The sequence below is a fragment of the Dryas octopetala genome, chromosome 4 (genome assembly GCF_963921425.1).
Source record: "Dryas octopetala chromosome 4, drDryOcto1.1, whole genome shotgun sequence".
NCBI classification, from domain to species: Eukaryota; Viridiplantae; Streptophyta; class Magnoliopsida; order Rosales; family Rosaceae; genus Dryas; species Dryas octopetala.
Window position 1 is genome coordinate 21,243,815 of NC_141369.1, and position 20,527 is coordinate 21,264,341.

At 35.8% G+C, this 20,527-nt stretch overlaps 2 protein-coding genes across 4 annotated transcripts; both read right to left on the reverse strand.

The window, feature by feature from the left end:
- Positions 1 to 304: 304 nt before the first annotated feature.
- Positions 305 to 5,130, reverse strand: LOC147288076 (zinc finger CCCH domain-containing protein 3-like). 2 transcript variants are annotated; one of them, XM_086239836.1, is made up of 7 exons: positions 4,648 to 5,130; positions 3,799 to 3,968; positions 3,547 to 3,600; positions 2,306 to 2,422; positions 1,900 to 2,193; positions 1,018 to 1,278; positions 305 to 872 (listed from the first exon to the last, which is right to left on the reverse strand). In XM_086239836.1, exons 1-7 carry the CDS (start codon positions 4,709 to 4,711, stop codon positions 522 to 524), a joined length of 1,311 nt encoding a protein of 436 aa, XP_086095962.1. In that variant the 5' UTR covers positions 4,712 to 5,130; the 3' UTR covers positions 305 to 521. The 2 variants fall into 2 exon arrangements, with proteins under 2 accessions (XP_086095962.1, XP_086095963.1); XM_086239837.1 differs by lacking the exon at positions 3,799 to 3,968 and having other exon boundaries at positions 4,648 to 5,129.
- A 4,590-nt stretch (positions 5,131 to 9,720) lies between these two features.
- Positions 9,721 to 17,929, reverse strand: AGO6 (Argonaute family protein). 2 transcript variants are annotated; one of them, XM_086239106.1, is made up of 23 exons: positions 17,797 to 17,929; positions 16,234 to 16,477; positions 15,941 to 16,146; positions 15,626 to 15,823; positions 15,384 to 15,520; positions 15,188 to 15,285; positions 14,999 to 15,096; positions 14,737 to 14,905; positions 14,515 to 14,631; positions 14,303 to 14,410; positions 14,064 to 14,126; positions 13,811 to 13,924; positions 13,560 to 13,725; positions 13,357 to 13,469; positions 13,133 to 13,270; positions 12,934 to 13,064; positions 12,546 to 12,611; positions 11,626 to 11,689; positions 11,132 to 11,243; positions 10,962 to 11,035; positions 10,465 to 10,559; positions 10,342 to 10,373; positions 9,721 to 10,245 (listed from the first exon to the last, which is right to left on the reverse strand). In XM_086239106.1, the coding sequence occupies exons 2-23, from the start codon at positions 16,453 to 16,455 to the stop codon at positions 10,070 to 10,072; spliced, it is 2,697 nt and encodes an 898-aa protein (XP_086095232.1). In that variant the 5' UTR covers positions 16,456 to 16,477; positions 17,797 to 17,929; the 3' UTR covers positions 9,721 to 10,069. The 2 variants fall into 2 exon arrangements, 1 of the variants encoding a protein (XP_086095232.1); XR_015121657.1 differs by lacking the exons at positions 9,721 to 10,245; positions 10,342 to 10,373; positions 10,465 to 10,559; positions 11,626 to 11,689.
- Between the last annotated feature and the right edge of the window lie 2,598 nt (positions 17,930 to 20,527).

Below are 20,527 nucleotides of genomic sequence, written 5' to 3' on the forward strand. Positions count from 1 at the left end.
ATTCACCATTCATATAACCCACTGCCTAACTACTCCTGACATGCATTAAAACGATATGACTCAACCAACCAACACCACGGGTCCACGGCCGTTTGATAACCAAAAATAAGCACCATGGCCATTTCTTGTCAGTAGTCACCACATAAGGCAAGAGGTTAAATTTTAACACCAGACAGCAATCAGAGTGGAAATTTAACTAAAGCAAAAACTTCCATGGGACAAATAAAACATCTAGCCAAAATGGAGAAAGATATCGTCCAAATACGGAGAAACACTTAGAGAAAAAGGAAAAATAAAAAGGGAATCGTACAATTTTTCCACCTGCGTTTTATTCACCACAAAAAAATGCCATGCCCCCCCTAGCTTTTGCTCATCAAATCCATCTCCAAAGAACATATCCCACTCCGCAGATTCGCAGGTGAAAAGGGGGGGCAGGAGATAAAGTGTAATAAATATTCCCTTAAGGTACTAGTATAATATAAGCAAAATGCACCAAAAAAAGAAAAAAAGAAAATCTGGCCTCAACCAGATTGTTCTTGTACAGGTTCCGAGGAGGATGGTGAAGGTGGCAAAGAACCAGCTTGTTCAGGGGAATCTTCTGGAATCTTTGTATCTGAATTCTGATATTTGTTGTTCACAGGTTTTTTTACCCCATCAGGAAACTTTGATGATATGGAGGGGGAAATCTCAAATCCATGGGCCATTGACCAGCTTCTGGGATAACTTACGAGAGATGATGAATCAAGCACGGACAGAGCAGGCATGCTGAAACTATAGTTACCAGATTGTTCCGCAAAGGGGTGATCAAATCTGCAAGTTGGTCCGTACTTGCAGATTCCATACATACTGTAGTATGAACATACAGGTTGCCCCTGCATATAACAAAACATTAACAGAGCGGCTCATAAATGAAAAAAGTAATGATAGAACAAACATTCTCTGATTTGCTTCTAAGAACTGAGCTTAACACTGCACAAATCAACATGTACATCACAATGAACAAGAAATAAAACTTACAGGTCTTGAGGGAAGCCCAAGTAGGTTTGTAGCTGATTCTGCAATCCTTTCTTTTGGGTGATGGTACTTGCAATCTACTCCATATTTGCAAGTCCCAGTGTTCATAAAATACCGGCATTCAGGTTGATCAGGCCTCTGTGGGAGACTTGGACTTGATAACAAGTGGACCTGCCCATTGGAAGCTGACTCTCCCTGAGTTCTAGAGTTGTAGAGGAGATTGGATCCAAGAATACTAGTGGAAGAAACAGGGCTCATGTTTCCCTATTAACAAATAAAATCATAATTACAAACAAAGAAAAATTTAGCACAACAAAAAAGAATCTTCATGTCCCCAGTAAATTCAATAACTGATATCACCAGGTAAAATGCCTCCTATATGAGAATCCATATTAACTTATAAATTAATCTGTATGTCTTTTTAGACATGCTAATAATACAGGACAGATAGATGTAGGACATTACAATGTTAGCCTGCAACTTTGTGGTTTAGAATTCTTGAACAACTCAAAATTACATTCCAACATGAAGGGGAAAAAAAAGGAGTAGCATAGTGACCATGACATCCAGTTAGAGTATTTTCGTAGTAATCAATGCATCAGTGTCAACTCCGCTAGATGATAAATGTGGAACAGTCCTTGCAGCATACTCCCAAGCTGTGAACCATGACAATTTTATTTCCAAAAAAGAAAAAGACGGAAAAGGCTATAAAGCAATTTGTTTTTCTCATTTTTTTTCCTTTTTCCTAAGAAACATCCAGCTCTAACACAATTTATAATACCACAACAAAAATAGTGTTCCTCAGAATTAAAAAATGTATGGTACTAGTAGGAACATGAAAAATAATGTCAACCTTTTGTTCTATAAATGAGATAATACACTGACCACATAGGTGTTCCAGCCATGGGCAGGTAGGCCATGAGGTGGAGAAACAACAACAGGAATGTAAGGTTGTGGAGTTGCTAAGCGTGGGCCTCCTGATATATATGGCGCTCTTGGATATGACCATGCAGAAAGTCCACCTACATAAGGTAGACCTGAAGAAGGCACAACTGTTGAGCCTGTAGATCCAAAAGCAGGTAAGACAGTTCCAAGTGGAGGCTGGGGATGGTGAAACTTGCATGCAGGTCCAAACTTGCATGATCCTGTTCGCATGTAATAAGGACATGATTTTTCTTCCTGAAAATAATCAATCTAAAAATTGTTAGAATGAAAAGCACTCCTGTTCTCTGAAAATCTAGCAACAAATTGAGAACAATTTGCACTGTAGTGACAAAGAAAAGGCAAGGACCTGATGCATGGGGAGTCCTAAAATGTTGAATAAGACTGGTCCAGCTCCACGCCTGTCCCTTGGATGATGGAATTTACATGTTGATCCATATTTGCAAGTCCCTGTCTTCAGAAAATACTGCCACATATATTTGGAAGTAAACGCTCACAAATTACAAAGGTTGCCAACAGAGGGAAGCCTATGAAGTTTATAAGTAAGAGATGACAAGTATCTGAGTAAGAGTTCATTCTCCATGTCTCACAGAATGTCAAACAGTTGTGGAAAGCCTTTTTTTTGGTATTACCACTTTATTGTCAAATAAGATCTGATATGTTTCGCATTGGTGTTAGCACCTTACAAAATCTGCATATTAAATACTTCACTGTTCATTTCTTTATTGAGAACCATTTTGTGGCATAAGTCACATAACCTAGATTTTATTTTTTATTTTTTAAAAAAGAAGAAGAAGAAACAGAAGCAAAGGAAGGAGACAGGGGAGGGGATAGCATTGGCACAAAATGCATATATCTGCTACTACTGAACTTAATCTAGCATGAAAAGTTACATTATCCAATGGAAACCAATATCCCACCTCATGCAGACAGAAACATTTTAAATAAAAAAGGAAAAAGGTCATATGTTTTGACCCCATGTTAATTAAGACAGGAATTATGCCTACTAATAGTAAATAAATTTAACAAATACAAGTCCTAAAGAGCAAAAAAGAGCAATTGCTCATAACCCAATATATATAGAAGATGTATGAAACAAATGACCATAATTGGAATGTAGAACAAGCTTGTTATAGAAGTCATTCAATTTGCATGTTGCTTCTTATCCCTTAGAGATTCACACACCATCATTCTCCATAATAGTCTGCACTTGGATAATTTATTTGATATATTTTTTAGGACGAATAACCTTGTTATATCTTATTCAACAACTGGCCACTTTAATGCTTCGCTTGTTCACAGGTGGCAGGCCCACACCATTAGGATCAGCAAATTCTTTATATGATTGTTCAAATTGTAAATTGTGTAATTTACTAATTTATATATGCAATAAGCTTACATAGACTAGAAAAAGTCTATCCAATGAAGACAAAAATACTCCATTTACTCTCTTGTTCATATTCCTAGAAGTTCTAATCTTATATGACATAGTAAACATCAGTAAAGAAAGCAGGCAAAAAAAGAGGGGGAAAAGTGAGTAAGAAAGAAGCTTCTCAACGAGAACAATCTCAAACGAAATGAAAATCTTACCCCACAGTCAGGTTGTCCAACTCTTTCAGGGAGTTCTCCACCATACTGAGCACCCTGCACATACAATAACGTACCAGAAGGTTTCGTTCACTGAATTTATCACTTGAACCACACTTAATAGTTAAGAGCCAGAAAAGACAAAGAAATAAACTGTTCGAAAGCAATCAATAAAACCCCTTCTCACAACACCTCAATCAAAATGCAATCACCATATCAAAACTATGTATATCAGTTAAAAAAAATCTTAATCACCTGTGAAGCATATTTAGGGTGATTAAAACGGCAATTACTTCCATAACCACACAAACCAGTCCTCAAATAATATATGCAGTCAGGTTCACCAGGTCGATCAGGGTATGGGTTTGATTGAACCACACCGCCCCCATCTTGATTATCATTGATTGTCAACCGCCAAAGCGCATCTACAATGAACACAAGCAATATATGTATAAATTACATTTCGAAATCGAATGCTTCAAATTTCAAAGCCTCAATCTGCATTGTATAATCTATCAGAGCTCCTCAAAAGCATTAAACCAGAGTAGACAAAGATTACAACTTCTAAAACGTGATATTAATATCGAAGTTAACTAGGATCAACCGAATCTTCAATTGATTCAGAAAGCAAACGCTAAAGGAGGAAACTTTGATAGTCTAACTTCCAAAGGAATCAAAAATTTACAACTAAACAATATGAAAAGAAAAATTCTTCAAAAACCCAATCCAAATATGACTTGCATCAACATCATCACAGTTCTTGCCAACTAAAACCCACATGTCCAAAAAGGTAAAGTTTTTAATCAATTGAAACAAAATTCTAAATTTTCAACTATACTATGCACAAATACAAATTCCTTGAGAAGCCACAGTACGCATTTCACCTAACTTTAAAGCTCTTTAAAACCGTTAAAAGAACACAACACAACAACAAAACAAAAAATCAGATAATTCAATAATTTCCCAAAGTAAAACCATACATAAACACATTGCACCATCATGATCACAAAATCTCATAACCACAACATGAGATATATACAAGCCAATGAAAACCACCATCAGATCGTTATACTCCCAAATGGGTAAATCAAAACGCGGTGCTACCTTCAACGTTGCCATCGGATTGATTCGGAACAGCATTCTTCTGAGCCTGCCGAGTGTCTGGCATCGGTAGCACAGAGATTGTGTACACCCCACCCCTTTGTTTTTGCTTTGCTTTTTCTCAGCTTCACCAATCAAACTCAGAAAAAAGCTTCAGAATCTCTCAGGAAAAAACCACCGCAACCCAACTCCCAAATCTCGAAATTGTTTATAGAAAATATGAACAAAAATCTAAATAAAGGCTGCGAATGTGATCAAAGAACAAAGACTGTGAAACTGAAGGGAATAGAAAAAAACAAAAAGCTTTTTGGAACATAAAAAAAGGGACTGAGAATCAGAGAGATATGTCTCTGAAATCTAAATAAAATTATGACTACAACAATGTGTTCCAATTGATATAAAATTTGCTTTTTAAATTTAATTTAATTTAATTTGTCTGCTTGCTTTTTGCCTTTTTTTTTCCTTTCTAATTATAAGTTTATAACAAAAAAGGCTTAGGAAAATGTTCGGGATCTTTGAATGTGAACCCGAAAATATAATAATATAAGTAATTTCTTCTTCCGCTCGTGTACGAATAATTAAATAAGCTGCCTGCGTGAAAAGACGGTTATGCCCACCACGTGTCAAGCTATTATTAGGGTGCGTTTATTTATAGTAATTGCGTTGTTAATGACTTTGATTAATGCAGAAGCATGTTCTTGAATTAAAGCGCAAAAGCCCATGTCGGTTTTGGTCCCTAACAACTACTTCGCTCTCAAGTGATAAGGGTGTTATTGTCTTTTACTCCTTCAAGAAGATATAAATTGATTACATCATCACCGTTGATTAGAAGGGCCGTGGTCAGATGTTGACCGTCAGATTTGGAATCGTAGTGGTATAGGTGGGGAAGTTTCCTTTGCAAGGGTAGATGAGATTTTTAAAGGACGAAAGTATCCCTGGGAATGACAAAAAGTTCCTTGTAAGAGTGACGCAAAGGGCATCTTTGTCTTTCTGGAAGAATTTGCACTTTTTTTATTGAATTTAATATTTTATTTTGATGGATTTGGAGAAACGTGAAAAATCGTCGCCGTGCAAGGTCGGAATAGGTGTTTCGGCAAAATGACAGATAAAAGTGTGGTAATAACATTTATTCATACATCAAGTGAATTAGTTACATCCATGATCATACCACGGTTACACATAGTAATTCTTTGACTCAATAAATTTTACTCAAATTTTTTACCAGATGAGATGTAGATTTTAGACCACAGATATGAAGTTCAGAAGTGGTTGGGGGACCCACAGATACAAGACTCAAACTGGGATTCGCTACGCCAAGGGGTTAGTGGGGCCGCTACTATATATAGTTCTTTTTAGTAGCAAGAATGACATATATAGTTCTTCTTTTTTTTTGCAAGCAAAAAGACTAATTTAATATATATAAGGATGGCTAAAATCTAAGAATACATCATCTACCTAAACATAAAAATTAGAAAACATAAGGGCATTTAACAAAAAAATATACGTCGTCCGATTTCAAAGAGTATAATAATAAAAGAAATTGAAATGATCAAAAATAAAAAATAAAAAATAAGATGGGGCATAATATATCATGCATAATTTTTTTAAAAAGAGAAAAAAGTTTTATAGATGGGTATATACACTAAATGTATTTATATTATAAAAAATTATGATTAAATACCAAATCTAAATAATTTTTTGGTATAGCATGAAAACTATATAATATTTCAATTAAATTACTAAATTTAAATGTAGTTTTTTAGATTAGGTCACAAATATGTTGGCTTCATTGATTTGAGCCTTTTTTTATTTGACATTTTTGTCCTTTGTCCCACATATGATGAGTGTTAGTTAAAATTTATAATGTTTTAACAAAATTATCTTTGAGACTTTTATATTATCTTGAAAAATTTGCTAATATAGTCTCAACTTCACATTTAGTTGTGACAGTACGACACTCACAACTTCAAATTTAATTGTGACTAAACGACAGTCACATCTAAGTTGTGAAACAGTCACAGTTAAGTTGTGACTTAATTGAATTTTTTTTTTTAAATTATACTACAATATAGCATAAATAGAGGTCAAAATAATACTTTTACTCAAAATAATATATAGTATACTGGTGTGAGTTGTCTCTTTTAATTTACCAAGACAGTTACAGTTAAATTGTGACTGAATTGATTTTTTTTTTTTATAAATATAATATAGTATAAATTAATGTAATATTTGTGATGTAATATTATTATTATTTTTTTATTGTAGTGGCATGAAGTAATATTTGTAAATTTTAATACATTTTATTTTATTATTTTGTTTGATTTTTTAACTAGTACTTAATTTAAAATTTTATTTAATTTTGATACTTAAACTAAAAAATTATTGAAATTTAATAATTAAAATCAATATAACTTTTATATTACATAACAAATTACATAATGGGATATATAGACACATAAAAAAAGATGAAAGGAGATTCACTTGTGTGTGAATCCCATTTCATTAAAAAAAATAAAAAATTCTATCACTCTTCATCACAATGGATATAACCAGAGGATTAAAAATGGAGATAGTTCCTGAACGTGTGGAAGAATGTTGTGAATAGTTTCTAAAGTGGCAGAAGGCAAGAAGCCGCAGAGCCATAATAAACATTATTATATATATTCGAGAAGGGTATACTCGTCAAATGAATCGCCATCAGCCATCAGCCATCAGGCCCATCGCTATGATTGACTGAATTGATTTATTAATAAGAGGGTCTCCCATCAAGGGTACGATCGTCTAATAAGGTAAATTTTAGCCCAAGAAAACTCTTTGCAGGATTCACACTACATTACACAATGTGGGTCCCAGCGAAAGAAGGACACTCAGATTCGGCCCAGTGGGCCACAGCATTTGGCAGTACCAAGTTCTAATTTAATATTTCCGATTCCGAGAAAGCCCTTGGCGTTGTGGTCATGACTCACTGTGTGATTGGGTCCCACTCCCTGTGTCCCATAAGCCCTGGTTTTCTCAGGTTCGGCCGCGCACAGGCACAGCACTACACCCATCACTCTTTTTACGTCAACTTCATTTCTATCAGGAAATGAGAAAATTCTCAACTCAACTTTTGACCACCTCTTTGGGATCATATTTCATTTCCACAATTCTCTAACAAGTCAAGTCATCAAGCAATCCTATGTTGAAATCGTGCAAAGTCGTTTCAACGAGAGAAATTTTGCATAAGAGTGAGGAACTACGTATAATTGTGGTTAGATTGAATATTTAAGTTTCAAAATTAATATTAAATTATTATCACTGTGTTTTAATATAAAAAAGTTTTTGATAGGTTTGACACAAATAATAAAAGTGTTTATAAGTTATTAAAGCAATTTCAACTGTTTTTTGAGAAGCACTTAACATTTACTTCTAATTGTTTTTCCAAAACATACTTATAACTTTTATAAATATATGTATGTTCTTCTAACAAAAACACCTCAAATAAAAGCATTATTGAACAAAAACGTTTCATGTAGAAGCAGTGCCAAACATGAAGTAATTTAAATTATTGATTTTTTTTGCCACTAAATTGTTGAGTTTATTAAGTGCTTATTTATGCTCAAAATTTGTTCTTTAAATTCTCTACGTAATTACCATTTTTATTTTTATTGAAGATGAGAGATTAACCGAAGACCTATCTTAACAAATAAAAGAAAAATGCCACTAAATATAACTAGTTTATTATTGTGATAACGAGTATAAACAGAGGAAAGTTCTCAACAATTTTGTAATCAAAATTCTTGGGATGCGTTTGAAGCATATTTTCTTGGCAATTGCTAAACAATATGGCAGTTGAATGTCATTGTCTCATACTTCACTACTTCACAATTCACATTAAACCCCCACCGCATCTCAACGACTCAACCTCTAAAGTTGGCAGGTACAACATGCATCATCACATAAATTTGCAAAATATACATATACAATGAATTTGTAGCACTTGCAAGTTAAAATTAAGAAAATCTTACAACTTATATTTCAAACTATTAATGCCCGGGGTGTTTTCTAGTTAGCTAACTGTCACTTTTGTGGTTTAAAAATAAAAAATTTACAGCAAGACACGTGTCGTTTGTTTATCAAAGTCCCATCAATGGATATAAGATAGTCCTTGGATTGGGAAGGTCTCTTGGATGTTGAAAGGTCGAAAGGTATGTGGAAGAAAAAAGCAAAAGGCAGAAGCAGGAGCATATGTAAGACTGTAAGAGAGGAGCATGATGACAAACATAATTAGTAAGAAACAAGTTGGCAGTTCGTCAAGCAAGTTAAAGCTACTATAATAAATAAATTATTAAAAGCTCAGACCAAAAAAAAAAAAAAAAATTATTCGAAGCCACTGGTCATAGTAGTAGGCAAGGCGACAGTAGCTAGACTGAAGTCGAACATCGCCTTCACATTACTAAATAAAAAAATGAAATCGCATTCAGATTGGTGGTTTGGATTTAGGTATATGATTATTATGGTCCTGTCCTTTTAGACCAGATGTCCTAAGAAAGCTAGGACAGGCACCCCATATTCGGAGTTCACAAGGGGACAAATTGTCATGCATAAAGGCTGGTCAAACCTGGCTTTGTCAAGGTCCATTATGCTAGCTACCATTAACCAAAAGAATTTGAGGGAGTTAGGAGTTGGCTACTTAAGCAAAAGTAGGAATTTAAATAATAAAAAGGGTTGAACAGAATTGGCACAGCAAAGTGCATGAGAAAATAGTGATACCTAGACTTTTGACACAGCAGGGCGAGAAAATCGTAGAAAGCCCACATCCTCTTTCTGGCAGCTGAGAGCAGGGTTCCAATGAGTTCCCTCACTAGTCACTATCACAGTATCAACCAGTAAAAAAAAAATGAACAATTATATATCACAATTCATATAGGATGATCCCTATCAAGTATTGGAGTTCCTAGAGCAAAATTTTATGATAGCTCTTGAGTATCACCACAAAAAAAAGATAGCAACAGACCCTTAAAAGAACAAACACCAATAATGAGGCAGAAGTAAATAATTCAGAGATAGTTCCATAATGATAAATCTGTAGAAACCCTGAGATTAAGTCAATATAATAATTCCAAAAGCGTTTCCCAAAGGTCAGCAATCTGGGTTCCAGACATTTGAGACATTTAATAAGTCTTTGTCATACCCAGAACAAGAGAGACAAATACTTGAGATCAGCATGCCTCAAGAACCTCCTGTACCATATAAAGCCTAAATAATTGTCCGCAACTAGATAAATAAGAGGTTGCTAATCTATCTGTATATCTATCTCTCCACCCCACCTAAAAGCAAACTGGGGTTGTTGTATGTATTATATATCCCTATATTGCCAGAGTATCTATGGAGTCAAAAAGCTAATCGCATTAGCAGCATTTACAAAAAAGCTAGCAGCAGCCCCTCAACAGAAGAACATGGAACCCTGGACATTCTCATGCAACCTAGGGAGCTCTGGAACTGGGACACTCTCTGATGATGTCACACTGCCCTTCCCCGATGAGGTCTCTGATAGATCTTCAAACTTCATGAACTGCCCTATTTGTGCCGCAGCAAGGTGGGCATAGCATATGGGAGCCACTGAAAAATGGAAGTGACAGAAAGAAGTAAGGCTCTACAGAAAAAGAATTTAAATAAAGACAGAAGATTTCAGAAGCACAAAAATGTTTAATTTACCAATGGAGATTGCAGTTGTACTCCTTTGGTACCTGAAATAAGTAAGAAAAATATATATATAATGTTAATTGAAAGGTTATTCCAACTAAGTCATATGGGAAGTGATTGAAATGAAAAGCTTACACATAAGAAAGGGAATGGATGAAGTTTTGCAAATCATCAGGAGAAAAGCCAATCTCATCAAGCAAGACATGATAGTGCGCTGGCCTTGAAGTTCCCTGTTATTGGAAGCAAAACAAAAAAATTAAAGCAAATAAGTTAAAAACTTGAGTTTGGGGAAATAAAATATGTTGCTCAAACTGAAAGGGGATAGATAAATAATGCAAGACACTTCGTGATGAATATCCATTCTAGGAATTTGATAGAAACAATTTTCCTATTTTCAGTCCCATATATCTAGCAAATATGGAGCATCATGATTATTATCTATCAATTCTATCACATAACAATTGATTACAGAAAATTTTGATAAAAGTTCTTCACAATCAGCTGCTGGTTCTTTTCTTATACAGCATTACAGCTGTAACAAAGATGCTTCTTAAAAAAGATTAACAATTCTGTTACAAGTAGCATAAATTAGATACTCTCATTTTCTTTTGGAGAGAGAGAGAGAAGCTTACAATCATCCCTGCCTGCGAACACATGTAGAAATCATAATTCCTTGGATGCACAATTTTTGTGTCCACAACTGTCCCTGGAGAGAGAGAGAGAGAGAGCATCAAACCCAGCTGGATAAATGATAAAGTAATTGAATCCCAAAAAAAAAAAAAAAAAACAGAAAGTAGCAGACCAGGGGGAACATTATCAGGGGAACCAGCTTGAAATAGCTTTGTGTGGTGATTCTTCTGAGCCACAATCACAGTAAACTTTGGCACATTAACCTCCCCAAGGTGCTGGTAAGCCTGTAATAATAAAAATTGACTATCTCAATGTTGAGTAAAAAAACAACAAAATTCAGCAGCATACATTTGATAGTAGGTCCTATAGACAAGCCACAGTCCATTAACGATGCACTTGGCAGAATAGGGCTTATGCAGGAGCAAGGCAGTAAGCACTGAAATTCTGGGTATTTCAAGAATTTCAATTCAATGCATCACTGTCTTAAATACAATAGATTAACAAAATAAATATAGTCATTTTTCCCTTGAGTGGATATTTCCAACAAACAGCTTTCTTAATTCATACATGATTAATTTGTGAAATTACAAATGTAAAATTGGGCACATAGCTCAGCAGCAAGTCTCTAATCATCCTTCAAATCAAGGATTAAATTCAGAACAGAACCTTGATGATTTGATCCAACTCGATATTCAAGACTTGATTAAATTGAGATTCGCTGACTCCATCCCTAAAATAAAAATAAAAAATACCCTTGAATATTAAAAAGGACAAGCCTTTACAAGTGCCAGAAAGAATGTGTAGAAACCCAAAACAAAAAATTTGATACAATGATGCAAACAAAAGATGTACTCATAAAATTGCAAAACGAACTGATAATATTTTCTGCTTCAAAATAGATTTCAGCTGAGAAAAAAAAAAAAAAAAACTAAGAAAATAGAAGACTTTCAAATTAACATTGTAGAGCCCCTAGAAGGTTATACAAGCAACAATATTCCTCAAAAAAGTGAAATTGATGGATACAACAACAAAAATATGCCAGATACATCTTTGAGTAAAGAAGATATATGATATCACCATCATTAGGCAACAGAAGGCATCCATTTCACTTTATGGAATTAGTTTCACTCCATATTTACAGCTTGCAAACATAGTACAGGACAAACCAAAGGCTCCAATGAAGGTTTTGACGGAGCTGGAATAGCCAGGTTGTCACAAATCAAAATACAATTAGGATGAATTGCCTCCAACTGACAAATACTAAATTAAGTAATTATAAAATTCATAATTTAGACTATAAAATGAATTCACAATTTAATTCCCGTTATACAGTTTAAAAATTACTACATTTGGCATGTATCCCCCGAGACCACAAAACAAAAATCCAGAAAATACCTTAATTAAAACCATTCAGAGGATTTTCCAATCATTTAAGAACTAATACAAAAGATACTGCAAGACTATGATTGCTATCACTGTCAGGTTTCCTTCGAAGGATGTCATTTATGAGGAACCAAAACTGGTTAATGAGCATTTCTTTTCAAATACAAAAATGGCCAATATTGATCAAGACGATGTTGTGATACCTGAAGATAATAATCTGAGATGGTTTGTGCCCCTTGCTTGTTTGATAGAAGTCAACAAGAAGTTCCCTGTAACACAAGGAAGTTACAGCCTTAAGAAGCAGTATGCAGGATTGTTATTTTCAAATAAACGGAGTTCACAAGTCTTTACTTAATTTATTTAAAATTACATCACAATGAATACAAACTGTAAATATTATAATTGTGTCTCGTTTAAGATTACAAGCAATTAATAAACCCACAACTAAAATGTAATAGATTTGGGAGTGAAATCTTTTGAATACTCTTAATGGGTTGGGTTCCATATAAGAGATTTCCTCAAGTACTGACACAGGCTATAATCCTAAGCATCTGATCTACTGGTACAGAATTAAATTTCCTGGTTAAATACCTGATAATACCATCATCACGTCCATTTGCCAGTGGCTTGTATAGAGCATCAATCATCTCCACCTTAGGAGATTGTGTTCTAACAGCTGCTCTGTACCTTGAAATAAGCGGCCACTCTCGGGAGCCAACCACCTGAAACTCCAACAAATTATTAAGCACAGATTGGTAGATATGTTAGAAGAAACTAGAATTGTAATTACCGCAGCAACAGAAGGAATATCAGATCGACCAGGAGACCCATGAGATACATCCATCCCCAAAATCATTGTAGGAGTAGCGTTCACCAAAGGAACACGTTTGGAATCTTCTATTGCCAACAAAGAATTTATCCCTCCAAGCTATAAAGGAGAATAAACAGAAAAAATCAAATAGTGTCTATGAATTAGAAAAGTAGAGATATAGATTTCAAGCTTTAGATTCTTGCCTTAGAATTGATTTTAAGAAGTACATTAGTAAGGTACTGATCATTAATCTTGGTAGGGGAAATGCATTGAGTGACAATCCCAAAGTCACTAAGACATTTTTTCTTCCAAGGCCCTACAATGCAGAAGAGCATAAACTGATTATATGATCAAAGCAACAGAGAGCTGGAAATTTGGAATGCCCTTATAAATAACAAAGCCATACCATAAATATCAGAATTTTTTCTCTCTGGTAAGACGCAAAGAATGAAATGAGGTTGTTTTGTAGCCTTAGCTTGCATCTGCTCAAACATCCTTTCAACTCTTACAACAGGGCTTTGTCTTCTAGACTGCGGATCTTCCTCAACTAACGTAGAGGGGCGCTCAATAAGCTGCATAGATGTGACACACAGAGAGACATCAAAATCCGCACAAGTCAAAAAATTAAAATAAAAAGATGGCGTAAGTGTAACCTACAATGCCCTTCTTCCTCCCACAGTTGATAAGCTCCCGTGAGATATGACTGGTATCACAGCGTGCAGAGAAGTTGACAACAATCCAAACGTCAATGCGAATAGGGTTCCAAAGTGTCTGGGAGAATAGGAAATTAAGAGCACCATTAATCTCAGTTGGCTATTCAAATTTAAATTAAATGAGGGGATAAAATCAGAGAAACATCTTTCTTGGAGAGTAACTGATTGATGACTTTTATAAGGTGTATAAACAATACCTTGTTGTTGAAGTTCCATCGTCCATTACGAGGGATGCAATCATCACTATTACCGACCTTTAACTGTTCATCAAAAGAGAGAATGCATTAGAAAGAGGACTGATAGTTAGATTAAGTACAGAGAGCATTCTTTACACACTTCCTCTCTCTCTCTCTCTCTCTCTCTCTCTCTCTCTCTCTCTCTCTCTCTCTCCCCCTCTCCCCAGACACCCAAATATAAGGTGACAGTTACTGTTTACCGTTGGAGTCTGAAGAACACGGCCTTCAACCTGAGTCAGTTGCTTCTCGATAGAAATACCACATGTAGCAAGCACAGGATCATCATCATAGCGGTATGTTTTTATAGCCTGCAATATTAAATGAGCAATAAGAATATTGCAACATACAGTTAAAATAAAATTAAAAAAAAGAAAAAAGAAGAAGAAGCATTTTGGTGACATGCAATACTTACATCAGTCACAATTCGCATTCTTTCTGGAGGCTTCTGCCTTGATTTTTCAACTAAGGATGCCCTCTGCATTGAAGATAATGCTTTTGTATACCGTTGTAGCGAAACAAGCAAACAGAGCTAAAACACCAGAGGGGGGCAAGAAATCAAGATCTCAGAAAAGAGGGGTTCCAACAAGATTAGACTAATAAAAAACAATTTAATAAGCATAAGAAATTTGCAGACCTCCATTGGCACATAGTTGGGCCTTTTAGGCTTGCCAACATCAAGGCACGGCAGATATGCAGAATAGGTGAGTTCTATGCCACAGTGTTTAGTGAAATACTCATACACAGTAATCTCCACAGTCTGCCCATCACTTGTGCCATCACCACCTTTTAATTTCATAGGGAAACTTGAAGAAAAATAAAACAAAAGCTAGAAATTTTTCAGCTGGGAAGAACAGAGAAACCAACAGGGGGAAAACTATTTTCAGGAGATACCATACCATTGCTGATTGCAGGGCTTTTCGCTCAAGCCTATTATTTTAAATTCCATGTTACGGTGTCTCGTCTTAATCCTCATATTTTTAAGCATTCGCTTGGCCTAAAAGTTACCATGAAATTAAATTTGACAAACTAAAGTTGATGCTGAAATCTGAACATTTAGGAAAAGATTTAGCAGTTTTATTTCTTACCTTTGCCCAGTCAATCTGGCGTGGTTCTCGTACATTCTGGTTAGCTATCAGAAAATCAATCACAGGCCCAGGCGTCATGATCATTGTTGTAGATACATCTGCACAAAGAAATGTAAACAGTAATAATAACAAAACAAGCAACAACAGTACTAGTCAGTTTTAAAGACAACAAAAACCAAATAACAAAATCTGGTACCCATATTCAAGGACAAGCCACCCTGAGTTGGACGAAAACTAGAATGAAAGCCCCGAACACCAGTTACACCTGCTCCAACATCAGTAAAGTTTCTGGAGTCATCATGAAAGAATGACTGTCTTACTAGAAGACATCCCCTGTGCATGTTTAATGGCCACAGTTAAAGAAAGTTGGAGCTCACAGCAATACAAGTACAGTTAAAAAGAATGTAGTCAATACATGAGAGAGTGAGAGATAGGTACCTGTTAGCTGCTTGCTGCCGTAGAATGATGTCAAGCACTCTCAATGCATCCTGAGTATTATCTACATCGGCTCCTTTAAGAGCAAGAGAAATTGACTTCAAAGGTATTTTGGCAGCATAACTTAGCTCCACCTTGAATGTTTTTGACTGAAAAGTCTGTCTTGAGCGTTTTTCAGTCCCTTCGGGGCTCCCGTTTTCACTAACACACGAGGAAAAAACAATGCAGGTTAGACAATACAAATGAATGTTTTGATAAGTGACCAGAAATATGAACTTTTAAACCAAGACCAGGAAAAGGTGCAGTAGAAGGACAAACTGCTTTGCAAATGTCTCCTCCAGCACAACTGTGAATTCAAGCTTGTTCTGTGGCAGAGGACCCACTGTGTACAGAGCTTTCTCCCCATCGTATGCATACTTTTTACCAGCAAGTTCTGAAGAGTATGTTTGATATAGCCTATCAATCAGTTTTCTCCCAATTCCCTTGCCTTCAACAGCTCTCTTATCTTCTGAAGTAATATAAACCTGAAAAACGTAATGCATTATGAAATTGGTAGTGGATACAATAAACTCCATGGAAAAAGAGGAGTGACATAAGGAGGGTAACCATACAGAATACTGGTAAAACACAGCATCTGGAACAGTCACAGAAACTTTGAAGTGGTTTGCAAGCAATGGTATGCGTCGCCCAGTAGTTCCAGCCCCACGCCTACTCATGATAGAATACTTAGGAGGAGGAGCCACTAGTTCAGGCTTCAAATTGGGTGGTATGGTGGGCCGCTGGCCCAAAGGTTGGTCCCCACCTGCATTCCCAGCACCTGCTACATTCTCCATCGTTTACTTGAATTAATATGATCTGCAAGGCTTAATGCAAGAAAAATTAAAAATAATTAGGTGAAGAATGGAGTAATTCTCATCGTCATGGAATTCGTATAGAAACTAATGGAACTTTATGCAAATACTGAGATTGTGAAACAATCATTATTCACATAACGTTACATACCAAAAGCGGCCAGAAAACACCAAAGCAGAAACATAATAAATTTCCTAATAGATCATTAAGTCATATGATAATGATCGAGGTATTATTTGGCTAGACTATAAGTGCTCTATTAATTGAAAAACTCGAAATCAAATCCAAAAGAAAAAACCAAACCCTAATAATGTAAATACAATACTTGCTAAACGTGTGTTAGATTGACGTAAAATAAAATTTTACAAATATGGAGATGGCTATATTAGGATGGATAGAAAAACTATTAATAAATACCAGATTAATAGCATTGATGCTAAAGAAACAATAATACCAGCAATAGAAGAAACTGAAAACAATTATAACTTAGAAACTTTATAGATTAAATAAAGAGAACTGCTGAGGAGTGTAGAAAAAAAAAATTACAAAGAAACAGAAATCGGAAAACATATAAATATACAAATATAATTATATAACGAAATCTCTACAGAGCTCGAAATCTACCTAACAACTCAAACTTAAAAGTACGTTAAAATCAAAAGATAAATATTATTTATAAAATGGAAACTAATGTAAGGTAAGCGACATGCAATGTATAAGCAGTGCGAAGAATAGATTGCAAGAAAAAGAGTAAACAAAAATCAGTAAATAGTCATTATAGGAAATTCAGGATAGATTATTGGCTCCGATGAACAAACACACACAAAAAAACGCAAACACAAACACAAATTGCTTGAACTCGAAGCAAAAATAGCTGGAAGCTCAGAGAGAGCAATGTAGCAAGCTCCAAACAATTTCGCCCAAAGGACTACAGTCTGAGCCTCATGGAAGAGAAGCAAACTAAATAAAGCAGAATAATAAACAAAAATCAATAAAATAGTCAGTATAAGAAATTCAGGTTAGATTATTGACTCCGATGAACAAACACACACACAAAAAAACGCAAAGACAAGCACAAACTGCTTGAACTCGAAGCAAAAATCGCTGGAGACTTAGAGAGAGCAATGTAGCAAGCTCCACGCAATTTTCGCCCAAAGGACTCCACTCATTCAAGCGAAGTTAATACTAAGAAAGCAAAGAAAAATCCCCAAACATAAACTCTGAGACGAAACGAGCACTGATCGAAGCATGAACGGAATCGAGAAATGCTGAGCGAGAAAAGAATAAAAAGCGAGAAAACAAAGCTCGAGTGAAAATCGTACCGTCGGAGATGAAGAAGGAACTTCGTCTAGGGTTTGAGACGCACTGAAAGTGTGGGTGAGAATGAGAATACCAAGAGTCCTCCCTCTATTGGCTCTCTTTGGCTTCAGAGAGAGCGAGCAAGAGCATGGAGGGAAATAAGCCCCTTGAGGAAAAATGTTAATGCCGTTGCTATTTATATTTGGCAAGGAAATAAAAGAGTAGCCGAATCGTTTTCCACTGGGAAATTATAAGCTATTTTGTGAGTAATTCAGGGGAATTGTTGCAGCCGTTGGATTGGATTTTATTTCAAACTTGGCATCACCACAGTTGATCAAATTGTAATGGGGCCACGATTTGCGACACTGTAGCGATGGGAGAAACGGAGCACGCACAGCGGATCATATCTCGCTCGTACAAATTTTCTAGTCGCCGTGGAGTCTAATTCCGATGGTCACGTAGCCAAGTGTAACGGACAATTGGACAAAGGGTTCCGTACTCCCGTGTAATTATGGTGGAAGGTTAGGGCTATTTTTGTCATTTTAACATACAGTTGCATCGCTGGGAGCCCGGGAAGAGTCTGAAATTCTGATGCACCTCATGAGGTTCAAACATTTTAATATACAGTTGCATCGTCTGCAATGAGGTTCATGAAATTCTGATGCACCTCATTAGAGAGAGCCGTCAAACATTGATTTGGTTTATTATTTTGACGGTTGATTGTTGACCAGCACAAAACTCGTGAGATGTTTGTTGGGTGCCTAAATGGTCAATGCGGTATTGCGCTAATGGGCATTGGCAACAACAACAACAACAAACACTAAACAACAAGAAGAACAAATAATATTAAAATCTGTTACTTTGATATTAAAACACTAATTAAATACACTTGTGTGATGCTAACGACCGAGTCTTGTGGTGCAAGTCTGAGTAGGAGCAATGGCTCACAAGGGCCATAAAAGACTGTACGGATTGCAGAGCAAAAAATGAGCGTGGAATTGCAGAGCAGGACTTGAGCGTGGGCCGTCCACTACCTGCCTAAACTGCTGCTAGTACGACGAATTAATGCCACCTTCGCATGAAGAATATACTGGATATTCTAGCTAACAACGGTTATTAGTTATTACATAATGGGCTGCTGCTGAAATAGTAGAAGCATTGGGCCTGGAATAAACAAACAAGGCTGATGGGCCAGATGGGCCAGATGGGAAAGGTAGGTCAATCCAACATGGGCTGGATCAGGGCCTTAGTAGGTCCATACACATTAGTAGTTTTGTTACATTTTTTATCCTTTATCCATTTGTATTTTAATCTCTTCTCTTGTCTATGACCAATCATTACAAAAAAATTATGGGTTTTACTTGATCGATCTATGTGATCCAATATCTACTTATTGATACATAGGAGAGAAATGGTGGTGGATATCGTTGTAGATGAAAAACAAAATAAGGATTCAAGACAGAGAAGATGTTGTTCAAGTGTAACAGGAAGATGCTAAAGAAGCTTACACAAAATTTTGCATAAATTAGTTGGATAGACAGTTCTGTATTAATTCCCTTGTTCAAATTTAATCACTTTGCAGCATTTTGCAAAGTTATTCCATATTTTGGCAATTTACTGTGATCATGCAATAAAACTTGCATAAAAAAAATGAAGAGCAGATTTTACACCATTTCAGGTAAAAGCCAGAAAACTTTAAACTAACCTCAAGCTAGCTAGTACTCCATCCATACAGGATCATTTTCTCAAACTAGCAATGAAAATACTCTCAAAAAAACAAAAACATATATACAAGCTTTCATTATCTAACGAGGTACAGGACATTTCATTCCTACATAGTCAAAGCATGCATACAGCTAGTTTTAAGATGATCGAATACCAAAATACCAAAACATACATATTTGAAATTAACATATACACAAAAAAAAACACACACATTTTCATATCTTTGCAATCTATGTTACACACCGTGGTTGGAGATATATAGCTCAGGAGGGATAGAAGGGGGAGAAGAACATCCACGAACCCCAAATGGGATGCTTGCATATTGACCTTTTTGAAGGATCCTGAGAGCTATCTCGGGCTTGCAAGGTCAAGAAAACTCGAACATTCTTCGTGGAGTTCAAAATAAGAAAAAAAAATATAAAAACAAGAAGCTCAGAAGAGATATCGCCATGACTCTTACTAGTACATCATTCTCTTTTCTTTTCCTACCCTAGAAACTTGACCTAGCCGGACCTCATGCACCAGTTGCTTAGCCATGAGACCCATGAACAAAAGTAGTAGCAAGAGTACTTCAACCACCAACAGAGCCATGGCTCTTAGCTAGGGTTGACAAGTGTTACTGCTGGAACAGTAGTAGTGTCATGAAAGGTGAAGAAGTGGATGGATGATGGAGCTACTTATATTGAGGACTGGTCACAGCATGAAATAAAGGCTGGTGGGTATAATTAGGTCTTTAATGGAAAAAAAAAGGTGATGTGTCATTTTCAAGATAGGAGAGAGTCCAGAGAGAGAGAGAGTATGTGCATAATGATAGTTTGTTTTCTTGGGATTCGAAAATATATCGACTCGATCTATTTCCAGATTGGGAGGTTTTTTGTGCTTTTGTCTTTGTTGTCTTAAACCTCCTATTCTGATTTCAAGATTTTACTGTCTTGCATATATATTTCTACATTTTCTTGTGCCAAAGCTTTGCAGAGTACGTACATAGTCAAACTACTAATTTTACTAAATTTGTTGTCTTTCATGTAT

Excerpts from the sequence above, each read along its gene's own strand:
- AGO6 (XM_086239106.1), bottom strand. The coding sequence starts at position 16,455 with ATGGAGAATGTAGCAGGTGCTGGGAATGCAGGTGGGGACCAACCTTTG. Across the intron at positions 14,906-14,998 it reads AAGCCCTGCAATCAGCAATG|TTTCCCTATGAAATTAAAAG; the intron begins GTATGGTATCTC and ends TTTTTCTTCAAG. Across the intron at positions 11,244-11,625 it reads AGTTGGATCAAATCATCAAG|GCTTACCAGCACCTTGGGGA; the intron begins GTTCTGTTCTGA and ends TTATTATTACAG.
- LOC147288076 (XM_086239836.1), bottom strand. The coding sequence starts at position 4,711 with ATGCCAGACACTCGGCAGGCTCAGAAGAATGCTGTTCCGAATCAATCC. Across the intron at positions 2,194-2,305 it reads TAGGACTCCCCATGCATCAG|GAAGAAAAATCATGTCCTTA; the intron begins GTCCTTGCCTTT and ends GATTATTTTCAG. Across the intron at positions 873-1,017 it reads TTGGGCTTCCCTCAAGACCT|GGGCAACCTGTATGTTCATA; the intron begins GTAAGTTTTATT and ends TGTTATATGCAG.